This window comes from Anopheles maculipalpis, chromosome 3RL (assembly GCF_943734695.1).
Source record: "Anopheles maculipalpis chromosome 3RL, idAnoMacuDA_375_x, whole genome shotgun sequence".
Lineage (NCBI taxonomy): Eukaryota > Metazoa > Arthropoda > Insecta > Diptera > Culicidae > Anopheles > Anopheles maculipalpis.
The window spans coordinates 43,296,302-43,322,531 of record NC_064872.1 but is presented as its reverse complement, the minus strand read 5'-3'; the positions used below and the strand labels follow the sequence as shown (position 1 = coordinate 43,322,531).

The 26,230-nt window shown below is 43.0% G+C and overlaps 2 protein-coding genes across 3 annotated transcripts in view; one reads left to right on the top strand and one right to left on the bottom strand.

Annotated features, from left to right (window-relative positions):
• LOC126563811 (uncharacterized) overlaps positions 1-6,036 on the top strand; it is a 28,623-nt gene extending 22,587 nt beyond the window's left edge. The window contains exons 10-12 of the mRNA XM_050220560.1: positions 3,911-4,013; positions 4,659-4,873; positions 5,661-6,036. Coding sequence (XP_050076517.1) covers positions 3,911-4,013; positions 4,659-4,873; positions 5,661-5,984 — 642 coding nt within the window. The 3' untranslated portion in view covers positions 5,985-6,036. The remainder of the gene's footprint in view (positions 1-3,910; positions 4,014-4,658; positions 4,874-5,660) is intronic.
• A 6,449-nt stretch (positions 6,037-12,485) lies between these two features.
• Positions 12,486-25,023, bottom strand: LOC126564028 (uncharacterized). Of its 2 annotated transcripts, none has more exons than XM_050220930.1 (12): positions 24,851-25,023; positions 19,455-19,577; positions 17,803-17,966; positions 17,091-17,382; positions 16,163-17,035; positions 15,947-16,091; positions 15,570-15,870; positions 15,321-15,488; positions 13,858-13,947; positions 13,559-13,732; positions 13,235-13,348; positions 12,486-12,764 (listed from the first exon to the last, which is right to left on the bottom strand). In XM_050220930.1, the coding sequence occupies exons 1-12, from the start codon at positions 25,008-25,010 to the stop codon at positions 12,516-12,518; spliced, it is 2,853 nt and encodes a 950-aa protein (XP_050076887.1). In that variant the 5' UTR covers positions 25,011-25,023; the 3' UTR covers positions 12,486-12,515. The 2 variants fall into 2 exon arrangements, with proteins under 2 accessions (XP_050076887.1, XP_050076888.1); XM_050220931.1 differs by having other exon boundaries at positions 16,163-17,020.
• Positions 25,024-26,230: the final 1,207 nt, after the last annotated feature.

Here is a 26,230-nt window from a genome sequence, read left to right as displayed (position 1 = left end):
CGAAAAAATGTCTTGTATACAAGTAATTTGTTTTTAAAATTCAATTTCGATTTGTTCGTTCTTACTAGAATATTTTCAATATTTGTTTTAAAAGTAAACCGTTTGTCAAAGTAGACGCCTAAGTATTTTGTGTTTGTTTTCCAAGGACTATTCCCGTGACTCATCAACAGTTCGATTTGTGGTAGTTTCCTCGTACAAATTTTCGTTAGGATAAAGATTGATGCAGATTTTGAGCTATTTTTTTTCAGTTTCCAAATGGGCATATGTTTCTAGAGCTTTGTTTAAATGTTTAGTAATTACTTTACGATTTTTTGCAGAAGACGAGATTGCAAACTCGTCAGCGTTTGGTATTAACAGGTTGGCTGATAAGTCCCCAGTCTGACACATAGATGGCGCCGCTAGTATTAAATGCATATTATTTTTATATAGCACCAACCTTCAAATGATTCGTGTCAAAATTTGACGTCTGTATTTCAATTAGTTTGTGAGACAGAGCGTCTTTTGTCAAGCAACTTTTGGTTGCTTGACGAACGAAAAAAGAACGAAGAAAAAAGTGTTGTTCCACCAAGACAACGCACCGTGCCACAAGTCATTGAGAACGATGGCAAAAATTCATGAATTGGGCTTCGAATTGCTTCCCCACTCACCGTATTCTCCAGATCTGGCCCCCAGCGACTTTTTCTTGTTCTCAGACCTCAAAAGGATGCTCGCAGGGAAAAAATTTGGCTGCAATGAAGAGGTGGTCGCCGAAACTGAGGCCTATTTTGAGGCAAAACCGAAGGAGTACTACCAAAATGGTATCAAAAAATTTGAAGGTCGTTATAATCGTTGTATCGCTCTTGAAGGGAACTATGTAGAAAAATAAAAACGAATTTTGACAAAAAAAATGTGTTTTTCTTTGTTAGACCGGGGACTTATCAGCCAACCTGTTACAGCTATATAAATATTGAATAATAAAGGCGACAATACGCTACCTTGTGGTACACCGGCCACTGGTACATAGGGCAATGATTCAGATTTTCCGATATGTACAATGTTTTTTTCGATTGTTTGATTAACTGGTGGAGAAGTCCCTGGTGCCATATACGAGAGTCAAAAGCTTTTTCGTGATCTAATAGCATTAATCCTGTAGATTTGTTAAACAACCTATCATCGATAATGGTGTTTTTCAATCTGTGAATCTGATGAGTGGTACTGAGAGAAGGTTGAAACTCAAACTGAGAATCAGGAATGATGTTGTGGTTGTCACCATGCAATCGAATTCTGGAGGCAATAAGCTTTTCCAGAAATTTACCTAGTAGAAGTAGAGACTAATTGGTCGGTAGCTTTCCGGTTGAGTACGGTCCTTGCCAGCCTTGGCGATGGATACTATTTTAGCAATTTTCCATGTAATAGGAAAATAGCCATGTTTTAGACATGCGTTAAATATTTGGACTAGATAGATTATGGCCTTCCTCGGGAGTCTTTTGATACATTTGTTGTAACTTTATCGCAACCAGTTGATTTTTTGTTTTTTTTAATTTTTTATCAGCTTCATCAGCTCTTTTGGTTTGATGAATTCGGATGGATCTAACTGATTTTCTTGGTTAAGTGTTGGTTAAGTTAAGTGTTTTTCTGGGAATTTTTCTGTTCTATGAGAATGAATCTGCTGTGAGTTAAATTGTGAGCATTCGCGAAGTGATCTTTAAAGTTTACTTGTTGATTTCTTATTGTTCTTCCTAGTTTCCAGAGCCAATTATTGTTATTTTATTGTGGTTTAATGCATTCAAGTGTAATATCCCATGTTTTATTCCGTTCTTCGGATATTAGGTGTTCTACTCTTTTTTCCAACAGATAGTATGCGTCTCGGTATGTTAAATCTAATGATGTTGGTCTTAAATTTAACCCAATCGGCTTTGCGGTAATCTGAGATTTTGAAATCAAGGAGTAATTTAATAGTGTTTAGGGTAATAGTGTTTTTAATTGCGAAGGAAAGGGGTAAATGGTCTGAGGTGAGTGCTGTGCTTGTTTTAGGTTTAAAAAAAGAATGTACGTAATTGGTAAGTGTCAAATCCAGTGTGGATGACATTCGAGCTGCATCTGCTGGGACGTAAGTTGGTTGATTTGGACATCCATAAGTATAGCTGCTCAATCGTTTGCGTAAAATATGAACAATTTTAGTAGAGCTTAATAAAGTGTGTCGTTGTGTTTCTGAGTCGATGAATATTTTTAAAATTTTTCTCTATTCGAGTAGCGTAGAATGGGTTAGACTGGACGCAAAATACCCCATGAACATGAAAGTTCCATTCAATTTGTTTGATTGAGTTCTTTGAACTGCTACTGCTCATTACGATTCAGTGCATATGTTTTTTTCTCATCTTGGTGATACGTGATACAAATCATCATTGGATGAATCCATCTTCATCAGCGATGATTTATTGCACCGATCGCATTTCGTGCGAGTGAATGTAACTCCCGGGAAATGCCATTTCCCGGTTAACAAACCTGTGGAAATATAATACTTTGTACTTCTGCTCCACTGCCAGATACACCGATTACATGCTACATTTCATTACCGAAATCCTACACATCCGTTCCGCCGACTGGCATCAAACATCTTCGTACCGATCAAAGCGCAACGCAATAATTCAAAAATACAAAGACTAATAAAAAAAAATTATAAAACGAATCACGCCAGCGTTTGTTGAAACATGAGCCACCACGGATTTTTGCATCAGTACATCACCGTTAACGCTCTCATGAATCGAAATCAGCTTTTTCCGTCGGTTTGACACATTGTTTGCCATCGGTGTCGAACCAATTAATCTGGGGGCCGTTTTTTCTTTTAAGCCTTTCTCACCAACCATCCATCCAAGCACGGCTACACGCTTCCAGTTCCATGCCGTGCAAGTTTGATGATTTTTCAATCGGGTTTGTTTTTGCCGACGCCGTTCGTAGCAAAGCACAGTGAAGCTTAAAGTTGGCCTTCCCATGCTGAGCACACAAATCAAATCCGTGAGGTTTTGGTCTTATTGTTAGAGTATGGATTTTAACGGCCTTTTTGCTCGGCAAACGACGCCGCACGATGACGATATGTACGTTTTTACTTTAACAACAAAGTGTGTATGTCAACATTTTCATTATGGCGGTTTTTGTGAGCTTAAAGTCAATCGGAACAGGCGTGAAAAAAATGTGGAACAAGAGATCGGTGACAGGAATAAAAATGTTATTTTATTACATCGGGACAAATGATGAATATTTGGATAGAGGTATGACAAGAATTTAATTGTTGTCTAATCCAATCATATATTTTCTACTGGTATAAGTTCGAACACTCTTTTTACGATACGTCTACTATAATAATCTCTTAATACAAGGTTATCGTGTTAAGAGCAGTTCACTGTGAAACATGTATATTACCAGACATGTGACACAAACAGATTAAAAACATACCCAACTTAATGATGGTCATTCTCTACGCACCAAGTGGTGCGTTAAATGCAGAGAGATACGCTTTTGTCCCCAAACGATAGGGATGTATCAGAAGCCGAAATCAACCAAGCAAAACCCTTGAGAACGATAGCAATCGATTCCATCTTTTTCCTGTACCATGCTGCCCCATATGCCTCCGAGCTCCACATATTATCCACGTCGAGTGGACCCAAGAATCTTGCCCAGCATTTGCCGACAATCATCAGAACACTGGGAGGATACCGGATACACTTTTGAAGGGTCATAGAAAATGCAAACCAGATGATCGAAACCCTTTGTCAGGTCATTAAATAAGGGATCAGATGGAGGAGAAGAATAGAAGAAAAAAAAAACCTCATATACTCATCCCGCTGAACCGTATTCATAGAGTTGTACACAAACACACACACGTATTTGACTTCAATCCTTAACATACAATCACTCGCCCCATCTACAACAGCTGTGCAACGTGAACCCATGCGCCAATGGTGGCACCTGCTGGACAACGGAGGAATCATTCTACTGTGCCTGTCGTCCAGGATTTACCGGCAAAATGTGTGAAGGTAAGAGCTCAACGCTCCAAATTATCATTTTCAAAGGAAGCCAATCGATCGAGAATTGAACAGCTTGAAAGCGGAATGCTTACATTTTAATGAAGATTACTTTTGTCTTGAGTTCCAGGCCTAGGTAAGCTAGGTTTTACATAACATTTGCATTTTTATAATCTTTGATCGAAACAAACAAACAAAAATCCTTTACGTGCACACATTCAATGCACTCCAATGCTGCTGAAAATGTATCGATTTTCATGATATTTCGTTCGTTCGCATTTGTTCGTCCTGCTCTCGTCGAAAGTGAATTCTCGAAGGAACCAAACAAATTGGAGTGCTATCCTGGTGGATTACGCCAAAAGCAAGTTAACCATTTTTCAAGAAACTTTCACCGAACGAAATTAAACAGTTGCCGCTTCACATCTCCAGAGTGCTCCAGAGGGAGTGTGACCCGTTCAGTTCTCGAGTAGATTTTCTTCTTCCTTTTTTTTTGTTTGCTGTTGGCCAAATCCTTCCCAAAGGCTGTGCCATTTTTTTTTTTTTTTTGGGAGGCGATCTCGGCAATCGGCACTCCCTGCCTGTACCGTGTACGGGCAAAAACTTTCCTAATCTCACGGGTGTTATGATATCATTACGTTCGCTTTAACCTCCGCACAGAAAACTTCGTCATCGATACAATGGTAAGCTCGAGCGAGATGCTGTCCGACACGCTCACCAATCAGAACGGGCTGCGTGCCATTAGCGGCAGCACCATGTACGGGGACGACGGTGTTGTAGCACACACCGGCAAACACAACAGTGCGATCGAGCTACACAATGCGTACATTGCGGCCGGGACGCTGGCCACCGCCATTTTGATAGTGGCAATCGTGGTAAGTACGGGTTGCGGGGTTTGGTAAGCTTTCTCACGGGGTTTTTATTTTCCTTCTACGCGCACAAGGAAGCGTACCGGCGGTTCGTAGCATGCCCCGGGACACGTTCCATCAATCGCATTTTTGCCATTTTCCCACCGACGTGAAGGTTGGGTTGCGAAACAGCAATTTATTACTCATCGGGAACGCGAAGCGCAAACATGAGCGAGCATCGTCGCTCATTAGTTATCGGCGGCTATCGATTGCTGATAAAAGTCAATAACTTTGCTACAAAGAAAGCGCGCGTCCACCGGGACCGGGGTTTGCGTGTCGAGCAACAAGCGAAAGAAAATAATAATCCTCCTTTGGCCCATTCCATTTCATTATCTCACGGGAAACGAACACGTTGGTTCTATGGAGGAAAAGTGCGTTAATATTGAGTAGGGTGTTGCATTATATCTTATCGTTTGTTTTCTCAACATTTTAAGTGACTATTCATCATAAGTGATAGCTGTGATCAAATAGCTACAGTTATGGAACAACATTATAAAAATTATAACTTGTTGATACGATGTTTTGCAGGTTACATTTTTAATTTATTATCCTCAAGTATAACAAAATAATTAATAAAAAAAATTGTTTTTAACAAATTCCAACAGTATTTTATTTGATTAAAGCTTAAAAATTTCTTCCATTGAATAAAAAGTACCGGTTCAAATAACCCGCTTATTGCTGTCCCACCTACCGGCGAGCAAACATAATCGCACCCTTTTCTCGTTTCACGTACCATACACCTTACCTCACCTAGGTAACCGCATGTCACTGCAAGGTGCACCAGAGCTACCGGCACTTTGCCACCAAGCACCGTCAGCTCATTCCCATTTTCGGACGCCGGGCGAAGCCTGCCAGCGCCAATCGTCACTGGCTCAGCGGCAAAGGACATCAGCAGCAACCGCACCACCACCAGAGCCACACGAACCCGAACTACAATTACGCACACCAGCTGCCCAACTCGTACGCCGGGCTCCAGCCGGAACGGATAATCAACAAACCATTGCCGATGAATTTGGAGAACGATATGTACTACACGGTGGACTTTGGAGACTCGCAGAACGCGCCGCTGATACAGTAATGATGAGGAGCGCAACGAGTACCAACCGCCGTTCCCAACCAGGGAGCACCGGAGGTGTGTTGTGCGTGAGTATGGGCGTTGTGGGTGGATACTGGGAGTGGTGGAAACTGGCGATGAGAAAACGATGGCGAGCGACCCCTGTACGCGATTGCGACCAGTATTCGCTTTGATCCTTGGCCATACAGTCGATCATTCGCACCCCGACACCATGCCACGGCCAAATGTGAAGTTGTGTAACTAGTGGATAGAGTAGATTGTCGGGAAGTATTTGATACCTTATTTCTGTTCTGTTTCTTGTTCTGCATTTTTTAAGTACAATATGATATGACACTGTTTCCGTTTGGAATGTGCCTGTGTGCGAGCGCAGGCGGACACAGGCGTTATTGACAAATATAAGCAGAGAGCCGTGTCGAACGTTAGTTGGAGCAAACAACATTAAAAATTAATTAAATCAATAAAGAAACTCCCTCCAAAAAATCCCCGCCCGCATGTTAGGAAGCCTTTTCAACGAGACATACGAACGAAGTATGTGAACTAGTGTTACGATAGCTACGAACGTAAATGTAAGTGCAAAATTTCGTTGTTCCAAATGGTATGTAATTGCGCTGATGTTTATGCACAGACTGTTGCTACTAATTTTCTCCTAAATACAAATATTGTGAAAGCTCTTTTGACTACAACAGTGAACGAGCGGAAATCGAGGAACCGGTTTGTGTGAATTTAAAAAAAAATCAACTTTTACGCACAATCGGGATGCATCGTTTCAACGAATCAGTACAATACGGGTCGGAAATTAAAGATCCGTATCCAACAAACCATTGCCTGGATAAGAATAAAACTTGCAAGCGATGGTAATAGCGACAGGATACTGAGACTGGACGAGCCACATTCCGATAACCATCCGCACATAAATTGATGCTGAATAAGTCGAGGGAATTTTCGTGGGGACAGGACTCTCAAAAGTCAGTCTTTTTGTCCAATACAAGATCATGACGAAACTCGGCTAAAACAGCACAACTACATTTTACTCAGCAGCTTGTGACCGTAGCCTTCTCCTCCGGGGATACTCGTTCGACACCGAACCAATAACTTTCGTGTGTCTCCGCCAAAGGCCGTCCTTTTAGCCCGGACCAGCAATCCAGCAATGCGGGATTGCCGAGGAAAAAAAAACGGCTCGCAACGGGGAAAGAAGAATCCTTTCTAGAGAAGGAACTCTTTTCGCACACCTTCTGCAATGGATCTTTCGGCAAACGAACAACTAAACTTTACAGTTTTTTTTGTATTATCGTTGCGCAAACGATGGCCAAAGAAGATAACGTCCTTGCGTGCCGTTGCGGAGAGAAAGGTCACAAGTGAATGGAAGCTTATGAGGTAAAATGCTGGATGCTTCTTCGAAATCGTGAGCACAGCAAATCAAAGATTTCATTGAATTCAATAGCGTAACACAAGTCAAAGAGAAGGTTTCGTTCCTGCTAACCTTATCCATATTCTTTCCTTAATGGACAAGGCACAATCGCACGCACTGCATCGCGGGAAAAGCTAAAAATGTTAAAGAAAACTCCCGGACAAAGCAGCATTGTGCAGATGTAACACGATTTTGGAACGGTACCGGCTATTACGTCGGACTGTTCAGCAGCAATGTTTGTGTTTAATCGTTATCTAAATGTTATTGTTTCACGTTCATCGTCGATGTTTGTCCGTACCGTGAGATGTGCTGGTCCTGTGTGTGTGTGTGGTGTGGTGTGGTGGATAAAATGTGCCAATATATTTTGAATCTCATTGAACGAACGTAGCAACATTTAATGCATATATTAGAGTAAGAAAGTTAATTTAGAGCAAAATGCTGTTATGCTGGAACTGGAACGGTGTGCAAGAGATAATGAACAAACAGAGACACCCGCGGGCATAGAAAGATAGAGCAACTTTACCTAAAGTGTAATAATTTCGGAAAAACAGAAAGCTTAGACAAAAAGGCTAACAGAAACTAAGCAAAATTCACTGATATCTTAAAAAAAAACATAACAAAAATAAATACGACTTTTTCTTAAGCTACCAAAATCTTAGCTAAAATACCAGTTACTTGACAATGAGTGAAATACACACACACAAACTAATAACATACATCAAGAGAATGATAAAATTACTTACAAATTTCAAACTTTATTACAAAACCAAAACCATACAACTGAACTCTTCCAAGCGAGCAAGCTAAAAAACAAAAAAAAACATTGACCCAACATAGAAAAAGAAAGGGCAAAGGCACTGTAACAATGCGTATGAAACGCTGAGGCTGGTTCAGAATCACATTTATGTCATAGAAGCATCTCGTAGCAGTTTAGAGTAGAACGAGCTGATTTGCCCATTTCAGTTTTCTATGAAACTAGTCTCTCTTTAAAACACTTCAAACAAAAAGGGTCGCAGCCAATTCATTCCATGAAAAGAAAAATACACAAACAAACTAGCATGGTGCAGATAAAGGAAAAGATTATTCTATTCATTTCCGCCCTTGATAGCGATTGTTTCGCTTGCATTGCAGTAGTGAAACGAAACAAATAATCAATATTAATGATAGTTCATTTATAGAAAAAAAATTCAGTTACACGAGTTTTGCTGACAGACAAACAAAACTATACCCAACTTGCCCAGCCCTTCCGTGCTTTCTTCTGCTAGTGAACTAGAACACTAAAACAATTTACAAACCTTTTCAAACATCTTCAACCTCCGTCTCCGTCATAGCTTCATTTATAGAGCTTTTAACGTAGCTGATCTTGGGGCGGCCCGGTGGTATAGGCGACAGCGGCGCCGGTCTTCAAACGGCAGGACCGTGGTTCAAATCCCATCCGGACCGGTTCCCCCGTAGTGAGGACTGACTAACCAACTACGCGTGGTATCGGCAGTCAGAAAGCCATTTTCGATGGCCGGCATATGACCTTTAGAGAGGTCGTTAAGCCAAGAAGAAGAAAAAGAACGTAGCAGAAAGGGGGGAATTACGCTGTGCTTGCAGCAGCAAACATATACGGCGACTCAGCGTTGATCCTTGATCGATATGCAAAACAGTTGGGGAACAGAGTATTTTAAGTATCGATTGCGTTCCCATGGCTACAAGAGAATAGAAGATTTAATCAAATGTACATCTTTATCGTAGATTAATAATTAGTCAGAAAACACGCGCACACATACGCCACAGCCAAACTAACTGAACGAAATTGCCAAAACTGAAGTACTCTATAATACGAAAGGAAACATGTACCACCACCATCGTGCAATAATTTGTTGACAACAAAGCAAGCTAACCCCCCTACCCATATATCCTGCTCGTACGCTGGATGCTGGATTTTAAATCTTAACACAACGACAGGTCAGACACAACACATGGTATGGTAGCATCACGCATAATGGTTGGCACCATTCGGTAATATTTAAAATGGGTCTGTGGTGTATATGTACGCTTCAGCCTGTGTAGGTGCGCGTGTTTGTGTGCTGCTGAAACACAGCCAGAAGTAGTCGACATCAAGTAGCCGACATGTAGGCAAGCAACGCACCATACGGCTTCATTGTTTAGTTTTTTTCCACACCAGACATGTCGACTTGGTCCGGTGTGTGTGTGTGTGTGTGTGTGTGTGTGTGTGTGTGAGTCGAAAACTAAAAGCATACAATCCCTCCATGAATGATAAATTGCAGTGGTTGCTTTGGAGCAAAAATTTTGATTTTCACTTCGTTGTCCTTTCCGAAATGGGTGTGCAGAAGTGGATGCAGTACTGCTGGAACTGTTGTACTACATCGATCCTGAGAAAGGCGAACAAAGCACGTATCGGAACCGATCCGCTGTCAATTGAAATACAAAGTGTGGGCGCTGATGTTGGGTGTACGTACTTGCTGGAAGTATTTGTTTATAGTTAAGAAGAAAGGATAAGGATATTGCTTCCATTTTTTTTTAAACTCCCTACAAAAAGAAAATGGCGAGTGATTAGTATAGTATGGTTACGTTTCTTATATTAATGTTAATTTAGTACGAAGTATTAGAACACGAGGTGTATTTTATTTGTTACTTTCCCTCAATTTCTTAGAAAAGAAAAAAAAACTTCCATCTTAAAGTTTAATGTTTGCGGTAGCAGACAAGTTCATTTGTTTCCCTTTCCAATTGCCAATTAATTCTTGAGCATTACGCTTCTGCTCCATTCCAGCTTGCGCTCTCTATTCTTAAGGCAACTGACAAAACTGTTAGAACGATAAGCAAACATTAGAAGCAAAGCGTACAGACTTGAAATCGAAAGATGAACCAGAAAGCATGCAACGGAGAATGGTTTTTAAGCTAGCTAATAAAATAATCAATGGCGTGGTGGTACTTGGGGCACTAGAATATGTCACCAAAGCAGGAGCGAGAAACAGTGAAAAAAAGGTGACGTAACAAACCGAATTGAGATTGATACACCTACAGATAGCCAAACAAGCCCCGAGAATGCTGCTTCTTGTTCGTTACCATCCAAACACGTCCTTTTTGCCAAATCTGCAACCTGTGACCATAATGCTGTTTGTAATGATGTTTTAGATTACGTTTCGTGCAACAACAACAACAAAAAACAACCCCCCCCCCCCCCCCTGCATCCAATAATTGTTCAAGGTGCGGTAGTAGAGATCGCCAGCATGCATGCAAATACGCAAAGCGCAAAGGGTGAGCGCCGCGAGACGATAGTCATTAATGTAGAGAGTACATGACAAATATTTTATTCGTACATAACAAAAACAAAACCAACTACCGACAGGCGATGGCTGGTGGACGATGCTCCAGCAACCTTTACCTTCTAACTGCATGAGTAATAACACAAGACAGTGACAAAATAAACAAGAAAATTGTTATAAAATTTATCCCATTATGGTGTTTCATATGTACTGTTGTATGAGTTTATGATGACAAATGTTTACTTTGAGTTGGAGGGTACTGTGGTCTTTTGTAACTTTTTGTATTTTAAATCTTCTTCTTCTTCTTCTTGGCCTGCTCAGGATTGAGCAGGATTCAATCAGTTTCCAGGAAACTCGGTCTAGGGCTGCAGTTTTCCGTCCACGGCTGCATCCGATCTCCGACAGGTTTAACTCCACTTGATCCGGCCAACGAGCTCGCTGTGCTCCTTTACGCCTCGTGCCGAACGGGTCGCTGACGAGACCCTTCTTGGTGGGGCATGAGTCTGGTATCTTCATCACGTGCCCCAGCCAACGTTTCCTTCCGACTTTGACTACCGTCAGGATATCAGCATTGCCAGCAAAAGCTCAGCCAGGTCGTGGTTCATTCTCTTTCACCACACGCCGCCAAAGATCGAAAATGGCAAGTGCTTTGGCGTCCTCCATTAGCATAGCTCAAGACTCGTACCCGTAGAGGACTACCGGACGTAGCAAGGTGCGGTAAATCGTACATTTCGTGTGTTGTTGGAGTCTTCTGGAGCGCAGGAGTTTGTGGAGTCCGTAGTAGGCACGATTCCCCTGAACAATGCGCCTTCGAATTTCGCTGCTTACGTTGTTGTCCGAAGTTATGATCGTACCAAGGTAGCAGAACTCCTCTGCCACCTCGAGATCGTCGCCATCAACTGATACTCTGCTTCCGAGTCGGGCTCTATCACGGTCAGAGCCTCCGGCAAGCAGGTATTTTGTCTTCGTCACATTGATCCTGAATCCAATTCAATTGGTCTCGATTTTCAGTCGGGTGTACGCCTCGCACACCGCCGCAGTTTTCCATCCGATGATGCCGATGACGCGTTGGATTTCCCCGTGTACCCAAGCACAGATATTTGGAGAGATATGTTACCATGGAGATCCAATATTAACCTTCAGGAGGTGTCGGACCATACCCGTATCAGTGCGGTATTGCTACATACACTGACAACAGAACATTTGATTTTTATTTTTTGTATTTTAAATAAAGTGTTCAATTTGGTAGCACATTGTTTGTTTTTCGCTTTGTAAATAAATACCATTTAAACTTGACATTTCTCTTGATTATCCCATTTTCTTTTTCTTTTTTTCTTTCAATTCTCCCCAAAATCGATTCAAGTATTCAGTCTACGGGGTTTGAATGTTTTCGTTAGTTTATTTTACATATTTTCCACGTCTTTCAAATCAATCTAATCTACTAAACTGACGAAGGTATTACAACCAACTTAGCAGCAAAATATTAAACTTCTGTTTCTATAGCGCTTGTGTCTTATCGTACAAAACTTCAAAACTACCTCGTTTCAAACGGAATCAAATCAGTGTTTATTTACTTTTGCTGCTTGTACTTATGGCGAGCGCTAATTTGCGCCAATTATTTCATAGTCTGAACCAAAGAACGCGCCAACAATACTAATTGGGAATGCTCACTGCAACGCAATCAACGGCGGACACATGGAAAACAAAAGATTGCAAGAAAGCAATCTGCTGCTACTATTCGTAGCGAAAAGAAAAAAAGGGGCGGCTTGGAGGGCCGTACTGCATCTCGTAAACGTTGCACAATACTGGCGCACACTACTTCTAGGCTCATTACTACATCCATCATGTTTATCAAGAAGCATTGTTTTTTGTGTGATCATCCGATATGCTAGGTGTGGTGGCAGCCACTGCTGCTGGTTCCGTGCTTTCCACCACGGCTGGCGTTACCACCGGCCCAGCGCTTCCGCTGGTAGTATCTGCAGCTTCCACGGTGCGCTCGGGGATGTCATTGAGCACATGGCCACGAGAAGCTTTCTTGCTGAGCTCCAGTTTGTAGTTTTCTTCCTCGCCCTCGGTGATCGAATCACGTTGTTCCGTTTCCTGGAATATCAATGAAACCCAATCAAACTGGTTTCGAAATAGTTTTCCAACCGAAGGGTACAAGATTGTTTTCTACGTATATACAGCAATTTCTTTGAATATTCTGCCATTCATGAGCTAATTCTAGTGAAGTCAGTTCTTTGGATGCAAACTCTGAATGGAAATTAATATGTTGTTATGAATGAAGGGATAAAAAAATGAATAATCAATGCACCAAATCACGCCACTCGTTTTGCCCACAATTGTCTCACGACTCATCGCACTCCTCCCAATTAGGATCACAAGCATTTGACATTCCTTTTTCCAGCGGATTCGGATTATCACGCATGATTTACGATGGTAGTGGGCCCATTTAATCTCGATTAAGTACCGATGCCCAATCAATCGACTAATTCTCCCGATTCCGACATGCAAACATCATGCATCATGCACAACGGCGCCACCACGTGGGCTACGGTTAGCAAAATTACCCGCAAATAATTACGCAGGTCCAAATCACCATCCTGGCTGCAGGCCTTCACCACCAAAATACCGCTCTGATGATGTTTCTTCCTGTGGCGCGACAGTACAGACGACGGCAAATCCTAAACCATTAACACAGTCGTACATCGTCAGTGAAACAGACCAAAAAAGGGTGAATTGCCCCCCCTCCTCATCTCATAATATCTCCGCTAAGCAGCAAAACGTTCACCCTTAACGGGAATGGATTATGTCTGGGAGATTCGCAAAATGTTTTCAAACCGGCTATCGTTTCTATCAAGCGGCCAGTAAGCCACCTGCCAGTATCGCCTTACCTCATCCACGACCGCACTTAAGGTGGGCTGCGAGATGTTCTTCGATTGATTCAAACGTGGTGCACTGTCGGCACGTTTCGAGTTGAGTGACTGATCGGACGCTTTGCCCTCCTTGCGCAAATGTTGCTGGGACGCCTTGTGGTTGATGTCGACCGCCGACTTCAGTAGGTCCACCTACCAACGGGTCACACGAGAAAAAAAAAACCGGATAACAATTATCAATCGCTTTTTACGATAACGACAATTATGCAGGTTCCATGCTTCCGGACCGGGCATGGTAGTCTCCGAATGATACTTACCTTCGAAGCGCTTCCACCACCCTTTTGAGCGCGTACGAACTCGATGTTGTAGCTGCTACGACGCTTGGCGAAGACATCGTTCACGTCGCCCTGGAATTGAGAGCAACCAATCGAATCAAACGATACATGTACGGTTCTTACTTTATTGTCCAGGTAGGGAAGAAATGTTCCGGGGTGTGTGGTTGCCGCGTCTCATGTATAAAACACTATGTTGCTATTCTTTGGAAACATGGAAGACATGAATTCAATCAGGCAACGTGCTCGCACTGCAGCAACGTATCATTGAGAGTTTCTCTTTTCCAACACACGTGCCAGTTTTGAACGTCTCGCCAACAAAGATTAAATGAAAACACAGACAAATGCCATTGCTTTCAGCCCCTTAATTGTCATCCAATGGAAAGTATTTCGTCCTGATAATTTCATAATCACCAAACCGTGTGACATTTCCGAAACGAAACAATTATTGCGACTCGTACTGCTATCTCAAAGTTTATTTTATTTTCGCGTTCTTAACAAATGTATCCATCCAGTGGAGCTTCACGATACCACAGACAAACCAGCCACAACCGCAAGCAACAGCAAAACAAGCAATCGTTCTTGTTCTTCCCAAAACAAAACCAAAAAAAACACAAATAATTTACAAACATGAGCACCCCGTACTGGTCCAATGTTATCGGACTGGAATGGAACGCACAACATATTCCATGTGAGTGAGTTATACTTTCAAGCGTGTTTTATTTCATTTTATTTTCCTTCACATCGTGGTATAAAATCTACCAGATGACATGGGTCACACTGAACCGAGCGAAAGCTGCCATGTGTACCACCGGAAAGTGAGCGAAGGAATCGTGTGTGTGTGTGTATAAGAAGATAAAACACACACACACACACACACACACACACACACACAACATTAATGCTCCTTCCACAGTTCCACAGCATCATCGCTTGGGCTGTACCGGCAAAAGTAAACAACGATAAGAGAGGTGTTTTGATAATAATAACTCGCTACTCGCGCTCTGTTTCTGGGACAATGGATCCGTGCGGAGAGCACAAAAAAAAAAACAAAACAGAAAAAAAGCTAAATGAAACGATGGGCATATCAAGGGAAATCAAAACTCCCACACGCAAAGACACCTGCTGCTGTTGTTCGTGTCTTGCACTGAATCAAGCTGTGTCTTACCGCACCTAATCCCTTTTGATGTAACAGTCGCTTACTTGTCTGTACGGTTAAAAAGCGTAATGTACTTCCTTAACGACAACAACGGCGAATGCATGTATTCGTCCTTTGCCAAGTCAACTACATTCGGTTCAACTTCATCTGGTTCGCGTTTAGGTTCCACCACCGTGAAGGCGTGTAGGACACCGGCACGTAAACACTTACCCGGTGCGCACATTACCAAACAATTCCAATTAAGATACGTTCCTGACGACAACACCAAAAAAAAAAAAACATTACTTACCCGTGAACCACGCGGCAAGGACGTGAGGCTGCCTATCTGATTGTACTTTATCATGAGCGATAGCCGTTCCTGTGACATCGAGGTGCCTTGATCTTTCGTCTTCGGCTCGTCACCGTCGGTGTAGAGCTTCTCCGCTTCACCCTTCTCTATTGCCTCTTCGTCCGCATCCTGCCAAAGGGCGATAAGAAAACAGAAGTTTGGAATAACCATAACCGTCATCGCCATCGCCGAAAGCGAGCTCCAACCCACCGGATTATCGTATTTGCGAAGCCATATTGAATGGATGAACTTGTACGCAAGTCCTCCCGCCACGGCAACCAAACCCATGTACCGGAATGCTTCACGAGTGCCAACCTCAGCGATCAGAAAACCACCGAAGAATGATCCACTACCGCGACCCAAGCTAAAGTGAGCCATTCCCAGGACACCGATCAGTGTGGCTAGCAGACTTTTGGGAGCTAACAAAGCGCAGTAAGTTGCAGCAGCGACCCACATCAGGTGACAGGAGAGTGCCTCCATCGCTTCGAACGGAAAGCACCACCAAGCGTTCCTAGTAAAGTTAGTCGGTAAAATCGATTGTAGAATTCAACTCATACGCTATGCGCAGCTGGCACGGTTATTCTTACTCAATAAACGAATATCCTACTAGGCGGCAAGCGTGTGCGATGAACGCTATCACGATCAAGTTCACGTGTCCCACCATTTTCGTAATGCGTCCTGCGCCGTACAGAAAGGGTATGCTGCTCACCGTACCCACGGTAATAGTGATACCTATCGGGAAAAGTTGTTCAATCAGTCGGCGGTCTTATGATAGAATCACACATCTGCGCTCTTCAACCTACCCAGCAAGTAGTTGGGTGCACCAAGCTCCTTCAGGTACAGGAACAGGAAACTCTCGATGAAACCCCAAAAGTTGCCCAACAGGAACAGGAACCATATAAAGATAATGACGTGCTTCAACTTGAGCAGATTGAGTAAATCTTTAAACACGTTATCCGCCGGAAGCTTCTCCCCTAGCGGCATTAAAAACACCGTCACCGAGGATATGACTAGCAAAATATCGTACGTATAGAACGCCGCCGAGTAGTCCGTGTAGCCCAGGTCCTTCGAGAACAAATCGATCAGAATGCCCGTAATAGGTGAAAAGATCGCCATACCGATGCTGGAGAACAACCGTTCGCGCCCAAAGTCTCCACCATACTTTTCGATCATGGTCAGTGCGATCGGATCCATGATGGTGACGCCCGCTGACAGCATCGTCGTAGCCAGGAAGCGAAGCGCAAAGTATATCCAGAAGATTTTGTCATCACTTTCCTTATAGTCCGGTGGGCAGATGTCCGGACCGTTACGGCGGAAACGGCACCGCTGTACCATACAATCGGCCGCCCATTCCGATAGTTTGATGTTGCTGTTGAGCGTCATGTTGGACGTCATTACGAGCCCACCGCATCGAAGATCCTCCTCCTCCAGGGCGGTCACGTTAACACCCTGCTTCCAGAGCAGTGCCACACCGAACCGCGTCTTAAAGTCGGTCACCGTCGCATTGTCATCGTGTTCAATTTCCATGCCCAGCTGCTCGATCGGTTCGCCCAGATCCGGATGCATGTCGAGCACGATGAATGCGGAATCGCCACTGCCCGCCACTACCCAACCTTCTTCGCTTTCCTCCGACTCTTCCGGTACCTCCTTAAGCAATGACTCTGGGAATCGAGAAACTTGCCCTTCAGATATCAAACCCTGTCAATACGAACCTCTACCCGTTGAACCTACTGTCGATGTACAGCTCGGTAGTGCTCGAACTGCTGCTAGTGCTAAGTACGTCCGCGGTTTTGTTCTTATTGCCCTTGCCCTTGTTCTGCACGTACAGATCGAGATCGTCCTTCGGGTCGTTCGGCTCAACGCCTATCGGTGTGACGACGAGCGGCAGATCGGTCGGTGGTGGTGCGAGTTCAATTTTCGGATTTTGTTCCTGCAGCAGGCAGTGATCCAAACATTGGTCCACAACAATATCGATTTCCTCCTCTTCCGGGCACTCGCGGCTAGGACAGGGTGACCACCATACCTGGAAAGAGTTTGAAAACCATTCGAGTTTCATGTTGTTAAATTATTTTATATTTCTATTGCTGTAGGACTTCACTTGAAAAACATTGTTTTTAATAACACATGCAAACAAACCACACATTTCTACAAAGGCTCAATCCCATGTCCTGTTCGCTTCCATCTATGAGCTCAGCTAAAAATCAGGTCACAGTTTTGCAAATCGCTGCAGCAGGTGTGACAAATGATGTTAGAAAACTTTACCCATGGAAAATCATGGAGTCATGTTTGCTAGTTTTTAGACGAGCGAGTAGCTCACGCTGCCAGGACCCTTCCGCGCCACGATTGTCGTACGTTAGTGCGAACTCCGGCCCGACCTGGCAGCTTGACGAAATCAACACCCTCCTGCCGAGTAATTGAATTATGAATGTGTTGTAACACTCACCTCTACATTTCCCGTGCCGGGATGTCTCATTACGTACGCTTCCGGTACCTTGCCAGGTATTTCCTGCTGCGGGATCAGCAGCAGCGAATGGTGGAATAATGCATTTAATAGCAAACTCATGATGACCACTGGTTTGTACCGTCCGAACTTGTCCACCAGGAATCCTGCCGCGAATCAAAACATCACCGTTAGACATCACTTTGTCGACACTGCCATGTGGATGGGTATGGATGTGATGTGTGTGATGGGTGAGATGGAAGTATCGTTGTCGATTCGTGTATGATACCCGCCAGTTTTATAACTGAACCAATAAATCCTGCATGAGACACGCAACAAGCAAAACAACCGACCAAAACATTTTTTTTAAATTAAACTCTACACAGATCAATGAACAGAAGCAAGAGGAGAAAAGCGAACGATACAAAAAATCATTTTCTAATATTTTACCTTCATGTACTATTTACCATAAATTTCTAACAAAACCAACTATTTTCCCTCTCATTTCTGTTTCAACAACACAAATTAGTATCATAATATAGAGCATCCATTAGTGAAGCTTATGGAAAACATTGAATGCACCAATAAACACCGACACTCGATGGCAAACCGATGCCAAGTTACAATGCAATTATCAGCCAAACAAAACGAAGTGCCGCAGCAGGATCCCGAGTCCCGGTAGGGCAGGACCAGATGCGACTTGGGAAGCATCATCAGCAGCAGATGCTTACGTTTCAATTAATAGCACGGCCTGCTATTTTCCCCCCTATTAGTATTCGCTTAAATTAACATGCTGTTAGTGAGATTGATTAATTTATGTTATACAAAAACATAATTAATTTTGCTTCCACCTTCACGGCCCTTTCCCCTCCACGTCGCCGTTTTGCCCCATTTAGCCTTTTAACTTTTAGCACAACCATATACCGGCGCGTGCGAACGAACTACTGCAAATCCTGCATGGCAACGGTGGTATCGATATTTGGGCTGTGTGGGCTTCCATCATCATCATCATCATCATCATCCCAGTCGTCCGTCTGTCTTGCTGTAGCTAATGATGGCAGGTTTCAATTTGTAAAGCTTTCTGGCTGATTTCACGCACTTAAGTACTCCGAGCCACCGATGAGAAGCTGCTGTACACTCCAAAATTCGTACACTCTTACAAATCGACACACACACACACGCGCGCGCGCGTACCTTCGCAAGACGCTTCACTCAAGATCAAACAGTTCCTGGCCACGGATTTTACAAACATCCCGACCGCGTACCACCCGCTTTCGTCTATCCCTTTCATTTAATTTATTTTATCGATCCGTGCTCAGTTGCGGTGTCTGCGTTGTTTGCGTGTAGGGCGGCCGCCGCTAATTCGTTATTCTTTTTCCATTATTTTTCAACCCAAAACTTATTTCATGGAATCTGCTTTCCGTACATTTTTGCTTTCCCCCAAACACGGAAAGCAACAAACAACTCTGTTGCCCGTGTTATCGCGTAAAGTGTACATTTATTCTAACGGTGGAACACCTCACCAAAACGGAAGTAGATGCATACAATTCGTTCGTTATCAACTGAACCGTTTGATAAGATGCTGGCCGGCAAATGGGAACTTTAAGCAACAAAACCGAATGCACGAGCCGGAACTTTTCCGCCCGAATACTTACCGGTGATCGGTGGACTTAAGAACGTTGTGAACGGTAGCGCCAAGTAGATGATTGCGATTTCCTCCACCGTCAGGCCGGTACTTTGCATGTGGATGGTCAGATACGGAAGCAGCGAAGAGGTGGCTAGAAGTAGGGCGATGAGAGGGGAAAAAAAGTTTTAAAATATAAAGTACAAAGCGGAGGATGGTTATTTGATTGTTTTAAAGTTTTGCTGCCAACAAAAATGGCGTCCTTGAGTTTATTGCATTTTTTGAATATTTTCAGAAGTTCAAGTGCGTTATTTCGGTACCAAAACAAATTGAACGAAAATATGTAAGGTCCTTCGAATACCTTATCACACACACACACACACAAAATACTCATTGTTTCTAATTGTGGCCGTTAATATCCATTTTAGTGTGAACCCAGCTACCAAAGGATCCTTTCCCTTCTGCAGCCCGTAAGTGTTTTGATAGCTCTAATCAAACATCAAACACAACAGCAACACAACGGTATTATCGTAAGGAAAGGAAGGAAGGAAGGAAGGAAGGCGCCATAAAGCGACAATGTAAAAATAAGTCAAGCAAATTAATTTATGACACTCTCAACCCCTTGTAAACGGTTTTTATGTACTGCAAGTGGTGTGGTGTCATTTATTTGAAGAGTCGCACCCGTTAGGTAAGCTTGCCGGAGCTTACGAGGAAAATGAATGAAACTAGTTCTGAAACTGACGCCACTTTCGTACCCAGCACGCTGACGGTAGAAGGTGCTGTTTTATTCGAGACACGCTACACCGCAACACCGATCTACCGATCAGCATCCCACAATGCCCGTGTGCTACGCTTCTAGTTTCCAGCAGTCAGTGCCGGCAGTCTTCGGCTCTGTTCACTGAATCGAGTTGGTCGAATTGAACATATGTAGCTACACACTACGAAACAGCAAAGTTCATAATTCAATTTCATTTCAGTTCCTCCTCCCTCTCGTTCTCCTCTTCACTTTCTTTGCATGCTCCTCCCCTTCACGGTTGTTGCTCACTCCGTACAAAACTCGCACTGTTTCGTTGGTTTCCCCGGTAGATTGGTCCTTCAACCCAATCAACACGACGGTTGAGTTTGGTTGAAGGGCTCGAAGCATTCCCGGCATCACTCAATGGCTCTCCCGAGACTTAGTCTGCCCGGCCACTACGGTGCCACCCTATGTCCATTCGTCATCATCGTACTGGAATGCCGTACCGGCTATTGCTCAACATTAGCAATAGCAGATGCATTTTAACAGTGACATTTCTACATTTACACACATCCACTAATGCACACCCAACAGTGCACAGGACCCGGCTGCTCTATGGCATCTCTGTGGCATGAAATTGAAACGAAAACGTTATGAATAGAAATAGGTTTTTGAAACATCATTTTGTATTTATACCCTACCGCTGCCTTTCTACACACTTTCCCTCCGTGCAACGGCTGACCGATCTTACCAGGAAAGAAGTTTCAAGGATGGCCACAGTACCATGAGTATCATGTAAATTCGATGACTTTCGACCCGCTTGGTCCGTTCGAACCGGTTGAGTCCGAGTCGAGTCTGACGAACATTTGCAGCGGTGGTCCCTTGGATCCTATCCTAACGATCTGTCGGTCATCGTCTTTCGTGCAAAAGTACCTCCCGGTTCAACGTGTTCAATTTTTCAACTCCAACCCCCACTACACAAACGTTCCGGTGGACGCTGGATACGAAACGGTGTCTTTGCTGCGGAACAAGAGGTCAGCGCTAGCTCAACGAGAGTCTCGTTGAGAATACGATCCAACAGCAAATGGAACAAGTTGATAAATTTGACTATCAATACATGGGGCAGCTGAAGCAATCGAAGCTGCACTTGCTGCAACTTCAACCCATCAGTATCAAAACCGAAACATGCAAATGTGCCCAGTGTGCGCTGCGGGTGCAGTTGCCACTTGTCTATTGTCGAGTTGATTATTTCAGTACTTGGGAAACTGATGCGAAAATTTTGGCGTGCTCTTGTCTTGACTTTTACGCCTTGCTGGCTTTTGTTGGGTAGTTTCGAATTGAAGATTTGTAAATTGCTTTTCACTGAAACAGTGAACCGAAAGCGGTCTTACAATAGTTGATAAAAAAAAATCTATTCTCTTCTTTCCTTTTCTATTTTGTCACGACAACCTCGTATCGACTTCAACTACCATTTCTGGATTCTTTTTAGACGATTTCTGTTACTTCCATCAAACCATCGGAATGTGCCAGAAGGTAAGGAATTGTCTAGCCCGCTTCTTTGACTAGCAGCATCTTATTTATCATTGGTTCAGAAGCAGTTTCTTCTTATCGTAATGACGCATGCATTAATAAATATGACATTGTCAGATGGTAATATTAAATGTAAAAAGCTACAGTAACCAATTCTTTATTCCCGACCACATCGCCTTGCGCAGTGGAACATGATTTTAGCCATAGTTGACAAAATTTTTTTTAACAGAATATTGTTTTTAGTTATGAGGTCGCATATTTTAACAATTTACCCGTGATTTTGGACAACAAATTGTTTACATATGTGTATTCTCCTATTCAAATTGTTCCACTAAGCTTGGCACTGGCGGATTTTCCTATAAGCCGACTGAAAAACCCGCGAACCGCGAACCGCGAACCGATAACCGCTATCGGGTAATAAGAGCAAAAGGATAACGTGATAATAAACGCGCGATTAAAAACGTACTACAGTGTTTTTATTCGTAACACCCTTGGGGCCTCCGACTCGAAAAAGGTTCCAAGCTGAAGCCCAAAACTGGAGCATCTGATGGAGACCTTGTGCAGGTGGCAACATTTTGGAAGACTCCTTGCACTATAATGTCTCAGGTGATACCTAGTTTTGAAGAAACGAAGACGGAACGTGACTCCCTTTTCATTGTTTTGCTCCACAGTTTTACTGTTTCTGTTGAATACTCCAATCGCTTAAAATGATCGTACAGCCAGATCCAAGCGAACACTTTACAGGCTTTCTCTTCTCTGGAAGTGACAGAACCTTACAGATATTTGCCCGATCATATCTGATCAATAAAGTGGAACAAAATGGTGGTTTTTTTATTTTAATTAATCAACTTCTCATTTTTTAGGTCCTTTGAAGAGTTGTGCTATTGTACTCCTGTACCGAGACCCCTGTACATCTACACCATGTGACCGGAGGGATGCTTTCCTTCAACGGTGTACCATATCTACTAAACATCTCATCTCAAGCGTTGCGTAGCATTATACGGTGAGCAGAAATTCACCAATTTAACAAAAAACCTGCATTAACCAAGAACGTAAAAAATGTACATTTAGCTATTTTGACCAACCAATCAGTTCAATAATAGCGACACATTTCTTGCAAGTGCAGCAATCAATCGCATTTTGTGCTTATGTAAATATTTTTGTACTAAATGCAATAGCAAAAAGAACAACCACTAAGAAACAATTTTTGGTTACAAAAACTGTTGTAAGAATTGAGTAAAAATAAAGCGATCTAGGACACACAGACAGACAGATGGAGAGAGAAGGTACAACAAACCAAACCTTGCGTTCAATTCTTTCTAGAGGCTTGAGTGTCCCCCTACCCAAGGTAAGGCCTCAAACCTCCAACATGCCTGTAAGGGATATTCCTTCTGAACATCCAACGTCGCCTGGCCGACTTGCTCCGCCGATGAGCATCGAGAGTCCCCCTATCAAGGGTAAGACCTCGATCTCTCCAACGTTCCAGTAAGGAAGATTCTGATCTAGAATCTTCAGACTGCCTGGACAGTCAGATAAAAGAAAGATATTGGTCCGCACAGCTAGCAATCACGTTGTTCCGTTCTCGTCGCGATTATAAGTACGAAATTCCTCTTCCCCACCATATGGCGACCGTGAATACAATTCTTCTTCTCCGCCACATGACGACCGTCCGAGTAATTTCTTCTTCTCCACCACAACGGGACTCGTTCCTTAAATTTAACGATCAAACCTAGGTTCAAAGAAAATCACAAAGTAGGTTTGTTGCACCTACATTTTTCTGTCCATTAGATAGTTAAAATGTACCGATATGGCCAGACCGTCCCTTAAGAAAAATAATGTCAAAACGTGCACTTTAATCCTTTTTCCTCCTCCTTTTTCTTCTTATTCTTCTTCTTCTTGACTTAACGACCCTAATGTCTCGCCAGTCATCGAATGGCTTACTAGACTTGACGATACTACGTAGTTGGATAGTCACTACGCGGGAACGGTCCTGCTGTATGAAAGGTGTGACCTAATAGGTCTTTAAGTCTAGAAGAAGAAATTAGATTTAAAAAAATAGTTTTAGAGGATCTTACGATCCTCTCTATTCAAGAAAAATTCTTAATCCACGATATTTTTAGGTAAACGAGAAGACTAGAGTGACAACACCTGCACAGAAAGACACTGTAACGCTTTTCAGTTTTGTTGAATAGCTGCAAACAACCTACCAGGTTCGTTCCGTTCCATTTTAAAAATAATATAGATTCTTTTCGTTCCGGAAAAAATTTAGCTTTTCCTTTACTAGTCCCTTTTCTAGATCTGCTACTGGAAGCCCATATCAGATTGAGTAATTGTGTGAATCTGTGTGAGTAAATTGTGATTGCGCGGCCACTAACGACCGCTCGTTCCACGCACCGTTAAACCCGTCAGTAACCAATGGTCCGCCCAGTTAACATATTTCTAGGGTTTTTTTTTAATATCCTTTTCTTCTATCTTGGGGTATTCTGATCCAGTAACTAGAACCCTTCGATTCCATGGTGCTTCGAAGCTGAACAGTCTAATTCTCTAAATGTAGTAGATGGAATGTCATCCGATGCGGCCTTCAAGGTCTCGGTCGACAAGGACTAACTAATTGATGACTTTGTAAATATACACCTATAAATCTATGATGTGTACTGCACAGTTTTCAGTCTCGGGACGGTAACTGCTTCACAGAATCCCGAAACTACAATATGAAGATGGTACACTATGATGTTTTAAACATTTACTCAGCATGTGGTCTGTAGTCATCATGTGGTCTGTAGTCAGCATGTGGTCACAATATGAGATAGTCTAAAATTCTGGAGTGTCTTTTGATTGGAGTGCCGTAATGTAAGACTTTAACACGTTCGGCAGGATCCTGACGATTCTTTCTAATGAAAAATAAACGTAATAGTTCATCTCATTCATACAATAGGTATGAATGAGTCTCACCTTTAGAGACTCTCTAAAGGTGAGAGTGTCACTCAAATTTGGGTGACATGATATCGAACGTGTTAGCTCACCGCCACGCACTATTCTTGAATATTGGAATATTGTTTTTTCTACTTGTGTGCGTATTATTTTTCTGATTCTGTTGTTCTTCAACTCATTACAATTTTTACTTTTATATTCGAAATAAGAAACAGAAACACCATACTTACCACCATACATCACGAACAGTGTTATCTTCAACATGATCAGGTTCGGATTGATTCCATGACGCTGGCAAAACTTTTCCCACCGCGTTGGATCACGCATCGGATCATCATCCGGCCCGACAACAGTGTTGATGGCACTGGTTCCATTCTCTTCGGCTGCCATATCTGGCGGCTATGGTCACTTTACGATCACCAAACGAAATCTAGCCTTTCACTATGTCTATAACAATTTCCACGCAATAATCAAACCACCAACTGTTAAGTTCACACAGCACGGTCGCTGAAAACCATAAGAAAATTTTCTGTAAATTACAGCTAATTCAGAATCTTGAGACAGAGTGCTCAGCTGGACCACATGAAGCAAGGTTCTTTAATTCGTCACATCCGATCTGATCACATAGTTGACCATCTTCGATGAAGCAAGTGTCTTATGTGCACAAATATTTTGATATGCACACTGAACTCCTGCTGCACATCCTCACCACGGACTCAACCCGTACACCGCCAACCGAGTCCATCGAGTCCCATCACGTTCCGGTAATTGAGCGCGGTGTGTTAGTATCACTTTACTACGGCTAACCACAGAATCCATCCACCCTGACGAGCCGATACCTTCGCGAGTTGATAGCGACGGCATCCGTCACCATCGCCGTCAGCCACCACCGGTCGCGTCCAGAGGGGCAGTCGGGACCACAAAGCAGCTTAAAAGACGGATATAATTAGACCGGTTCGGTGCGGTATGTTTGCATCTAGATGCTCTTGAATTTGCATCATAATGTGGACTGGTAGATGGCCGGAGTAACGCAGGTTGCTAGCGAATGAGCGACCAGCGGAAAAGTTCGGGAGCTGTATTAACCCTAATCTGAATGGCTCAATTCAATTAGCCTTGCGGACGCTTACTAGTCTCGTGCCGCAGGCCGTTTTATCGCTCATCTTTCGAGTGAAACACATTCTTGCCTATGCTGTGCTCTTGAACTCTTGAGAACTAACATTCACACTTTTTTGCCCCTAAAACAAGCAAACTTGGCGTTGGAAATGAAGCGCAGGTATTCCCTTCACTAATTTTAACCCAACGGAAACCTTCGCCATCCGCTTTCTTGCCTTCCTGACTAATGTTGCAAACAGCCGGGCTTACGAGAGCAATTTTTCAATCAAATCTCATTCACCTCCATGCATGTTTTTGTGATACCAAATTCAATGGCAAATCATAACCGTCTGTACGATTCCATTTTTTTTTTATTACAAAACCGTGATATCACCGCACCGAAAAGTATTTCTCTACTCGTAGTGGTTGGTCGGTCGTAGAATAATAGAAATGGTTTGGAGGATAATATTTTAAAATACAGATATTTTCAACACTGCAACACTGATCGCTTGAGAGAT